General features: G+C 36.6%; 1 protein-coding gene across 4 annotated transcripts; it reads right to left on the minus strand.

The window, feature by feature from the left end:
- Positions 1–278: 278 nt before the first annotated feature.
- PAGE3 (PAGE family member 3) lies at positions 279–8,756 on the minus strand. 4 transcript variants are annotated; one of them, XM_054472530.2, is made up of 5 exons: positions 8,654–8,756; positions 7,670–7,761; positions 7,101–7,209; positions 4,336–4,461; positions 279–395 (listed from the first exon to the last, which is right to left on the minus strand). In XM_054472530.2, the coding sequence occupies exons 2-5, from the start codon at positions 7,751–7,753 to the stop codon at positions 373–375; spliced, it is 342 nt and encodes a 113-aa protein (XP_054328505.1). In that variant the 5' UTR covers positions 7,754–7,761; positions 8,654–8,756; the 3' UTR covers positions 279–372. The 4 variants fall into 4 exon arrangements, with proteins under 4 accessions (XP_054328505.1, XP_054328503.1, XP_054328506.1 ...); XM_054472528.1 differs by having other exon boundaries at positions 7,670–7,775; XM_054472531.2 differs by having other exon boundaries at positions 8,386–8,741.
- Positions 8,757–11,099: the final 2,343 nt, after the last annotated feature.

Genomic DNA, 11,099 nt, shown 5'->3' on the forward strand with positions numbered 1-11,099 from the left:
ATTAAGGAAATAAAGAGTAACATACTTTAAAAGGCAGACTGAAAAGTATTATTACTCATAGATGGCATGATTGTATATGTTGACAACCAAAAAGGACCTAGAGAGAAACTTTTGGAATTAATAAGCATATTTAGCAAGGTTTCTGGAGAGAAAAATCAATACATAAAATTATATCTCTATATACCAGCTCAAACAAAATATAAATTTTCAAAAAAGATACAATTTTCCATAGCATGAAACACCTAATTATTCCTAGTTTGACATAAACTGCACAAGACTTCTTTGCAGACAATTGTGAAACTTTATTGAGAGAATTTTACTGGTCAAGTTTCCAACATAAAGACTGCATGTATGGTTTCAGCTTGTCTTCGTTTAAACCGATGGTTGCCCTTCACCTATAAGATAAACATAACAGTTGAGGGTATTTTTTAGCAGAACTTTTTATGATGACATTATGGGTTGAAAAAAGGCATAGTTTTGGTTTTATGAAATGAACTATAAACAAGGTAACCCTCTGGCTTATATCCAGTTAAACCTCTACAGAGACTTTGAAGGTAGGCTTTCAGGTATATTAGCAATATTTTAAAATCCCACTCATTTTTCTAGTGTATAAGAAAGAGTTTGAGTTCAAAATGATTTGATCAAATGAACCTATTTAAAGAAAGTTTTAACTAGAAACTAAAAACTGCATGTAATTTTAGAAAAAAAAATCCAACTAACCAAACTTAAACAAACATAAAACTTAGGAAACAAAAGAAATTTGAAATAATGTTTTGAATATAGGATAGCTCAAACAGTAATGCCACATTTGAAAGTGCTCTCAGCCCAAAATCTCCTTAAGCTGATAAGCAACTTCAGCAAAGTCTCAGGATACAAAATCAATGTACAAAAATCACAAGCATTCTTATACACCAATAACAGACAAACAGAGAGCCAAATCATGAGTGAACTCCCATTCACAATTGCTTCAAAGAGAATAAAATACTTAGGAATCCAACTTACAAGGGACGTGAAGGACCTCTTCAAGGAGAACTATAAACCACTGCTCAATGAAATAAAAGAGGATACAAACAAATGGAAGAACATTCCATGCTCATGGATAGGAAAAATCAATATCGTGAAAATGGCCATACTGCCCAAGGTAATTTATAGATTCAATGCCATCCCCATCAAGCTACCAATGACTTTCTTCACAGAATTGGAAAAAACTACTTTAAAGTTCATATGGAACCAAAAAAGAGCCCACATCGCCAAGTCAATCTTAAGCCAAAAGAACAAAGCTGGAGGCATCACGCTACCCAACTTCAAGCTATACTACAAGGCTACAGTAACCAAAACAGCATGGTACTGGTACCAAAACAGAGATATAGATCAATGGAACAGAGCAGCACTCTCAGAAATAATGCTGCATATCTACAACTATCTGATCTTTGACAAACCTGAGAAAAACAAGCAATGGGGAAAGGATTCCCTATTTAATAAATGGTGCTAGGAAAACTGGCTAGCCATATGTAGAAAGCTGCAACTGGATCCCTTCCTTACACCTTATACAAAAATTAATTCAAGATGGATTAAAGACTTAAACGTTAGACCTAAAACCATAAAAACTCTAGAAGAAAACCTAGGCATTACCATTCAGGACATAGGCATGGGCAAGGACTTCGTGTCTAAAACACCAAAAGCAATGGCAACAAAAGCCAAAATTGACAAATGGGATCTAATTAAACTAAAGAGCTTCTGCACAGCAAAAGAAACTACCATCAGAGTGAACAGGCAACCTACAAAATGGGAGAAAATTTTCGCAACCTACTCATCTGACAAAGGGCTAATATCCAGAATCTACAATGAACTCAAACAAATTTACAAGAAAAAAACAAACAACCCCATCAAAAAGTGGGCAAAGGATATGAACAGACACGTCTCAAAAAAGACATTTATGCAGCCAAAAGACACATGAAAAAATGCTCATCATCACTGGCCATCAGAGAAATGCAAATCAAAACCACAATGAGATACCATCTCACACCAGTTAGAATGGTGATCATTAAAAAGTCAGGAAACAACAGGTGCTGGAGAGGATGTGGAGAAATAGGAACACTTTTACACTGTTGGTGGGACTGTAAACTAGTTCAACCATTGTGGAAGTCAGTGTGGCAATTCCTCAGGGATCTAGAACTAGAAATACCATTTGACCCAGACATCCCATTACTGGGTATATACCCAAAGGACTATAAATCATGCTGCTATAAAGACACATGCACACATATGTTTATTGCGGCACTATTCACAATAGCAAAGAGTTGGAACCAACCCAAATGTCCAACAATGATAGACTGGATTAAGAAAATGTGGCACATATACACCATGGAATACTATGCAGCCATAAAAAATGATGAGTTTATGTCCTTTGTAGGGACATGGATGAAATTGGAAAACATCATTCTCAGTAAACTATCACAAGGACAAAAAACCAAACACCGCATGTCCTCACTCATAGACGGGAATTGAACAAAGAGAACACATGGACACAGGAAGGGGAGCATCACACTCGGGACTGTTGTGGGGTGGGGGGAGGGGGGAGGGATAGCATAATGCTAAATGGCAAGCTAATGGGTGCAGCACACCAGCATGGCAGATGTATACATATGTAACTAACCTGCACATTGTGCACATGTACCCTAAAACTTAAAGTATAATAATAAGAATAATAAACAAACAAACAAACAAAACCAAACAAACAAAAAGAAAGTGCTTAAGTGTCATAAATAGAAAGGCTAGTATTATATTTGTTTTGTTTCTGTTATGGGAAAATGCTAAAATGTTTTTGATTAGTTTACTCCTTATATGGTTGTTTTAAGTAGGTTAACCATTTGTCCCTGTTTTCACTGGTGGTTCTAGTATAATTATCAATAATGCCTCTTTGCACATTTAAAAATATTCCAGTTTGTCCAATAAATTATTTCATCACACTGATTGCAAGCCATTATCATTATAGATGAAGTGTTAAAAAGAAATAGTAATGATTCTCACAATTTGGCAAAAGGGAGATCAGAAGGAGAGGGAGAGGAGGAGAGAGAGAAAGAGAAGAGACTGAGGAATCTAGAAAAGCCAAATACAAATAAACAAACAATAGCTTATTTTTTGTGTTTCTAAATGATAAATACTTTTGATGGAAAATTCTGGCAAGTTTTAAAAGTTCATCCATGTTATGATGTTTAAATATTCAGTTACTACTGTGGTATAGTAAATGATTTTATGTTTTGCTAGCATATCAAACATTGCATCAAATTTTGAAAATTGTTTAGAGCTCAAGAAAGTATCCACTTTTAATTATATTACACATTCAATATCTGTCCTGTCTTGTTCCTATTTTTTATTGTGTATACTTGGGCTTTGTCCATTTTCTTCAAGATTATGTAAACTAGGGGATCCTCTATTCATAGATATGTTGAAAATCTCTTTTATTTACTAGTTGAATTACTTCCCTTAAATAAAGACTTATACCTGTCTTTTATTAAGTATTTTTTCTTTTCCCTTATGTTTATTTTGTGCCTTTTTCTTATTTTTTATATTGAATGCTCATATAATTTTATATTTTTATTTTTTAATAACATATGTATTTAAGGCAATGATCTTCCTATGAGTATATGTTCAATAGGTTCCTGAACATAGCCTGAAAAACATTTTTAATCTAAATATTCTAATAAAATGGATCAGGAATGTAGAGCAAAAGCAGTAGACTAATGCAAGATAATTTCTTCCCTAAACACTAAGTGTTTATATTAAATTCAGAAGCTCATATAACTAATGCCTAGAAGTTTGGAAAAAACATGTGTAAAACGTACTTAAGTTGATTACTCAAATTCTAATATATTTGATTTTGACCCATTTTTATAAGAGCAAATATGGGTTTAGAAGATAAGGAATTTGCCCAAAGTCAGTGAAATTTTGTTAGAGCTTGGATTAGAGCCTACTTAATTGCCTCAGCATGTTTCATACAGTGAATATCTGTTACAAATTCATTGGGTATTTATTAAAAGCAGACCTTTATAAAAGTATCTGATATTACTAGCTGTTGGTTTAGGAACTTATACTAAAAAGTAAGAAAATACCTTCACATTTTATAATTGAATGTGGCTTTGACCCAATGTGGTAGAGTCTATGATGGTGTTTGTTTATTAGTCAGGCTTTTGGGGACTGAACTATCTTTCAAAGAATCTTTATATATGAACTCTGTTAAATTATATTAGCAGTAGTGGTACCTCTATATTATAAAATATATAGTATTTTTGAAAACAGAAACCCCATAATTTGCATTTTTAATGAATAACTTACCTGCTTCTGGTATTTTAACAGGCTCCAGATTTGGCAGAAATTCTCCCTTGACATTAGGACCATCTCCACGTTCACCCCCAGTCTTTGACCGAGTCAGTTCCCAGAGATAGGCTGCCAGGCCTAGCACTTAAAAATAAAAAAGATTACCAATTTAAGTTGTAAAACATAAAATATAAATAAAAGAATGATAATATTCACTCCCTCAATGTTATGAAAGAAAAGCCTATAGGCTAGTGTGGTAATACATGCAGTGCATAAGAATTTCAAGAACATTATTTCAGGAGTCTTATCAGAAAAAGAAAACAAAGTTTTCCAAATGTTATCACCCTTTTCTTTTCCCATAACTGCCCCAGACAGCTTAGTTGAACCCTCTGTAGGTATATGTTATTGTACTTATCATTTCAAATTAGTGATTCATTTGAGTCTGTCTAACTAGATTGTGAGCTCAAGGCTGAAATCATCTCTCTCATTAATATTTTCATCCCTAAAACCTACATGTTGCATGGCATGAGTCACTGTGAATAAGTGTTGAGTGAAAAAAAAGTATTTAAAAATACAGCCCATACTGATGAACACTCTGCAAAACAACTGGTCCATTCTCTTAAAAAATACCAGTGTCATGAAAGACGAAGAAAGAGTGAAGAACTGGTCCAGGTTAAAAAAGATTAAATAGGATTGACAACTATATATAATGCATGATCCTGGAATCAGAAAAAAAAACTATAAGGGAAATTATTAGGACAACTGGGGAAATTAGAATATAAGCTATATATTAAACAACTGCATATTTCATTGTTGAATTCCCCAAATTTAATAAACACAGGGGTTATCCAAGAGAATATGGCTATATAAGAGAATAGTGGGTATGAAATCAATGTGGCAAAGCTCTAAACATTAGTTAATCTAGGTGAAAAGCATATGAGTTGATTATAATAGTCTTGCAACTTTTCTGTAAATTTTATATTTTTTCAAAACATAAATTAAAAATAAAAAAGAATAAATGACAACTATGTTGGAGTTCAGGAAGACAAGAGTTATTTTTGACAACACTAACAGCAACTAGGACTGGACTTCAGACAAGACTGGGTGCATTCAGGGTGGTATGGCTGTAGATGGATTGGACTTCATGTATTTGTTTTCCTGCATTACAGAAACCTCCATTTTAAATGACATTATAAGGACAAACCACAAAACATGTGCCGTCCTTATATTTTACCATAGCGCAGTAAGGGGAATAAACATCAGCTATCCAGGAAATCGGAAATTTACACCATGGATAAGATTTAAATTACATTTAAAATATAATTTTATGAAGAATTAGCTGAATGGATTTGTAAGCGTATGACACATCTTATAGTCATGACACCCATAACCTATTGGGGTAACAAGAAACTTATTTTGTTAAAATAAAGTTACTTTTAGGTCCAAAGGTCTTATATGTTACTTTCCATAAATGAATTCCATATATAATGAAGTTCTAAAAACAACAGCAAAATTATTTGTGATTACAGCAAAATCGTTGACTTCCAGCAAGAATAATGGGAAGTGGAATGGAAAGAATTTAATGGGTACTATTGTCATCATAATTCTGGGACTCTTTCAATAGTGAATTGCTAAAATAATCTATGGCTTGAGCTATGTAAATATTTTGCTCCAAAATGCCATACCTGGAAAAACTAATTGTTTCATGATAATCGTAGGTACATAACTTTTTGATGTTTCTAGCCATAAGAGGATTTAACCACCTTTTAAAAGCCACTTAAAAATTATACTGAACCAGCTACCTATATGCCAATATCCTGAACTGTTCAGCTATTAACTAAACTTTCCATACACAAATTTCAATCAAAGTAAACAGTGGCTATCATTCATTGAGTCATTCTCTGGAATTACATTCTGTTCCACTGAATTGGGTCTATTCCAATGCCAGTACTGGGGTATCTCACAGTATAGACATTTTAGTATTAAACAGTTTAAGCAAAATCATTCACTTTTTCTTACAGAAACCTAGATGGTAAGAAGAATACATACTTTGGAATAAAATACAAATTATTTCTCCACCAGTGAAGTGCCCTTTGGTAAGACACAATCTCTGAGTCTCAGTTTTCTTACTTATCAAGTGGGATTTATATTTCTATGCAAGCTAGTTTAATCCAAGGTGTTATATATGATTATGTAATATATATATCACATACCATATAGAGAGAGATTTATATCTCGATGCAAGCTAGTTTAATCCAAGGTGTGAATTAGTGTGGATATGAGATATATATATACATATATATGATATATATGTGATCTATAATATATGTATAATGCCTTAGCACTCTACACATGCTATTAAAAGTTGCTTAAACTTTTAATGTAATTACTAAGAAGGACAGACAATATTCTAAGATCAAGTTTAACTGGTGAAATAGTATACAATTCGGAGTAAAATTAAACATAGTTTCCCTGGATTTGCTAATGAAATGCTCTGGCAAGCATAACAACTAAGTCTTGAAGGTCGAATGCATTATACTAAGGGACTGCCCTTGGCTGTAAACTATGCCTTCTTCACTTTTCCAGCCGAAGGTCGAATGCATTATACTAAGGGACTGCCCTTGGCTGTAAACTATGCCTTCTTCACTTTTCCAGCCAATTTTCAGGCAATGTTTGAGATCCCTTTCTATTGCTTTTTTCCTCCTTTTACTTCCATATCATAATACATGATATATACATACACCCCCTCCATTCATAGGCATTCTTCCTCTCCCACCCTTCACCTTGGAAGTCCAGTGCTTCCTCATCTCTCTCTTGACCAGGTGTATAATCCTGACTTTCAATTGGTGGTTCCTGTTGTTGAAGCTGGTCATCACTGGGCGGCTCCTGGGCCTAGGAATATGAGTGCATGTGCAAATAAAAAGCTCTGTTATTAATAATGCATGTCAATAATATACATATACTCAATATACAAATATATCTTACCATAAATAAGTCTAAAGACATTTTTTCCTACACAATTCTACATATACTTATTCTTAATAGTTACTACAAGAAAAGAGTTACCCTTAAAAACTTGGGAAGCTATTTTAATCCACGCTGGAATGGATGTATACAATATGTTATGAATAAGCAGGAGAAGGAAGCCATAGAGAATATTTCTGGGGAAAATAAAAACATAGCCATCCAGGCAACATTAGAATGCAAACATTCAAATCTATGTTTACTTCACGAGATTCAATTATTACCATTTACAAGCATGGAAAACCTTATTAATATATCAATATTAGTTCAACAACATTTTCACAAAAATAAGTTTCTAATAGAAAATATCAAATGTTAAAATACTCACAACCACAGCCCCTACTGGATGGTTAGAGTCTTGATCATCTTTTCTTTCTCTAGATCTGGATCTTGTTCTTTGATGTCCACTCATGATTCACTCTGAAAGTGGCATACTGTGATTCAGAAAATGTACATAAGAGTGTATCATTTGACCACTTCCATGGCTAAATTGGAAAGCATGCAAGCTCACAATTACCCTGGGACTTAATTTTAAGATATTTTCAAAAATTTTTAGGTATCATCTAATTTAGCCAAATATGGCTGCTTGCAAAGTCGTTAATGTTATGGCTATGGTAGCAGGCAAGGCTCATGGCAAGACAGAGGACTTTTCTGTGAGTTTTGGTTTCACAAGTAGACTCTCCATCATGAATATATCTAGGAAAATATAGGTGGAGAATTGGAACCGGAGTGACTACTGCTTTTGCCCCACTCTCATTTACTCGGCCCATTTCCCCCCTAAAATCAAGTTTTATTGGAACGCACATTCCTGCCCGAGACGTCAGTGGCAGAGGTGTGAAGTTGCAAAGCCGAGTGAAGGGCGTGCTCCTCACTCTCTACCGCTGTGGAGCACTCTACAGACCTTGGGGCCACGGTTATCAGCCCGCAGTGTTCCTAGTTTCCAGGCCCCTTCCTTACTGCCCACCTCGCCCTGCCACTGCCCAGGTGAGAACTGGGGAATCCGTCCTCCCTCTCAGGGTTCCAGGCCTTTCGGCACTCAGATACCTCCAACAGCACGCCCAGCACTCGCCCCATCTTCACGTGATTCCTCCCCTTTACGGTCCACCTTCCTCCCTCGTCCTAGCCCAGAAACGACGACAAAGGCCCATGCGGCGTCGCGACCTGGGAGGAGCCGGACATCGACCGCGAGGCCCTTTTCTCTCAGAAGCCACGGACTGTGGTTTCTGTGCCGCAGGACCTGTCCAAAGCCCGCTGGCTCCCCTTCACATTCACTCGCAACTAAATTCCCAGGAGGACTGATCTGCGGACCTACCAGCTGAGTCCCAGTCGGTGAGAAAGAATGAAGAGGACAGGAGGACCACCTCTCAGGGCAGAGCTCTGAGCACAGACAGCAGACAGCAAGGCACATGCGTAATAATGGACATGCCCAGCAACGGACATGCATACGGATGCAGCTTCTGTTACGTAGGCTGAGGTTTTCCTGCCTCTGTTGACTAGGAGCCACAAGGTTTCTTGAATATTGAAAGGCGCTTGCACAGCTCTTTTACTTTTCCTTCCTAAACTTTTTGACATTTTAAGTAAGGGTCCCTGAGGCTCGAGGTCAAATTAACTATCATGCCCAATACAACTCTCACACTTCCCTCATAAATAGAGGGAAGAGGGATCATAAATACATGACATTTAACTGCACCCCAGGCCCAGCCCAAGGACAGCCTTACACAGGATGGCAAGTGAACAAGAGGGCACCTGTACCTGTTGATCCTTTTTCCTGAGGTCTAGTTCCTATTAACTTTTGCCTTTTGAAAAACAAACACTGTTATCTGAAGTTTAATGTGAACCTTTAAAGACGCATTGTTTTTAGACAAAAAGGACATATTTGATATGGGCCACTAGGGTTACCACAAAATACATAGTTGTTGATGAAATGTAATTTGCATCTTTAATGTAATGAGCAACGAACAGCATTTTAAAGAAACACAATAAAATAGAAACTATCAGAACTGCATTTAGGGTATACACATAGCCTACACACACACACATACAAACATACATGTTTACACACATATATTTATGTTCAGTCCACATCTCCTGCCCTCACACTGGGATTTACACCATCTGCTTCCCTAGTTCTCAGGCCTTCGGATCTGGATTGAAGTACATCACTGGTTTCTGGTCTCCTGCTTGCTTGTAAATGGCAGACTGTGGGACTCAGCCTTCATAATTGTGTGAATGAATTTTTCACACAATTATATATATATATATAAAACACACACACACACACACACACACACACACACACACGGATAAGGAAAAGGGCCAGGATATCAGCCCTACTCACTTCTGTTCAGCACTGTCCTGGTGAATCTAGTTAGTGCAATGAGACCAGAAATGAAATAAAAGGCATCCAGATTGAAAAGGAAGAAGTAAAACTGTATGATTCATAGATAACATAATCTTTCATGTAGAAAATCTGATAGAGTCTATAAAACAGTTACTAGAAACAAGTGAGTTGCAGAATTAAAAATCGATATACAAAATTTAATTATATTTCTGTGCATCAGCAATACAAACTTGGATTGGCATTTTTAATAGTATGTATTATAGTATCAAAGAATATTAACTGCTAAGGGATGAATCTGAATAAGGAAATTCAAGACCTATAACACATTGAAAAATACAAAAGATGGCTGAGAGAAAATTTCAGACCCAAATAAAATTAAGAGATATATCTTGTTCATGAATCAAAAGAGTCAATATGCTTAAGATACAGTTTCCCCAAATTGAGCTATAGATTCAAAGCAATTCCAATCAAAATCCCAGAGGGTGTTCTTTTTGGAGAAATTGATAAACTGATCTTCTAAAATAAAGAGAAAGTTTTTAGGCAGAATCAGACAAGTGCAGAAACATATATACATGAGTACAACCACTAATCAGACAAGTGCAGCTGCTCTATCTATGGTGTAGCCATTATTTTATTCCTTTACTTTCTTAGTAAACTTGCTTTCACTTTGCACTGCAGACTTGCCCTGAATTCTTTCCTGTGTGAGATCCAAGAACCCTCTCTTGGGACCTGGGGTCGGGACCCCTTTCCTGTGACATATTTCTGGCCACCACAGAAGGGACTATAGTGAAGAAACCCTGACCCAACGGCTACCTTTGGGTAAGTGTTGGGGTCCTGTAACATCTCTCTGGTGACCACCGAAATGATTATACTGCAGAAACCCCCAACCCAAAGGCTAACTTTGGGTAAGTGGTGGGGTCCGGTAACATCTTTCTCGTGAACCGCAAAAAGGACAATACTGAAGAAACCTCCCCAGTCCAAAGGAAATAGACTGCAGCACTGCACTGATTGGATGACTTTGGGTAAGTGGCGGCAGAGCAGGCTAAAGGATGGGATTGGGTTAGAGGCCCAACTTAGGGGAGTTACAGTCCCTCCTAAGACAGAGTGGATTAGAGGCCCCTCTTAATAAAAGGCAAGGACACTTTACTGACCTTGGGTTACAGGCCCAACTTAGGAGGGTTAGAGTCCCTTCTAAGATTTAGGGAATTAGAGGCCCCTCTTGGTAAGGTCCCTCTCAGCTAAGAACAGGTTCGGCACTATAGGATGTTAACTGCTATTCTCTTTGGATTAATCTGCCTTGCACTCTTTGCCGATGGCTGTGGATGACAGGATTAGGCATGTGCAGGATTGAGGGACATGGGGAGCTTTTTCCTCCTCCAAAAGGGGAAACTTGAGAGCTGATGGGACTGCTTGAAAA

Source organism: Pongo pygmaeus, chromosome X (genome assembly GCF_028885625.2).
Source record: "Pongo pygmaeus isolate AG05252 chromosome X, NHGRI_mPonPyg2-v2.0_pri, whole genome shotgun sequence".
NCBI lineage: Eukaryota > Metazoa > Chordata > Mammalia > Primates > Hominidae > Pongo > Pongo pygmaeus.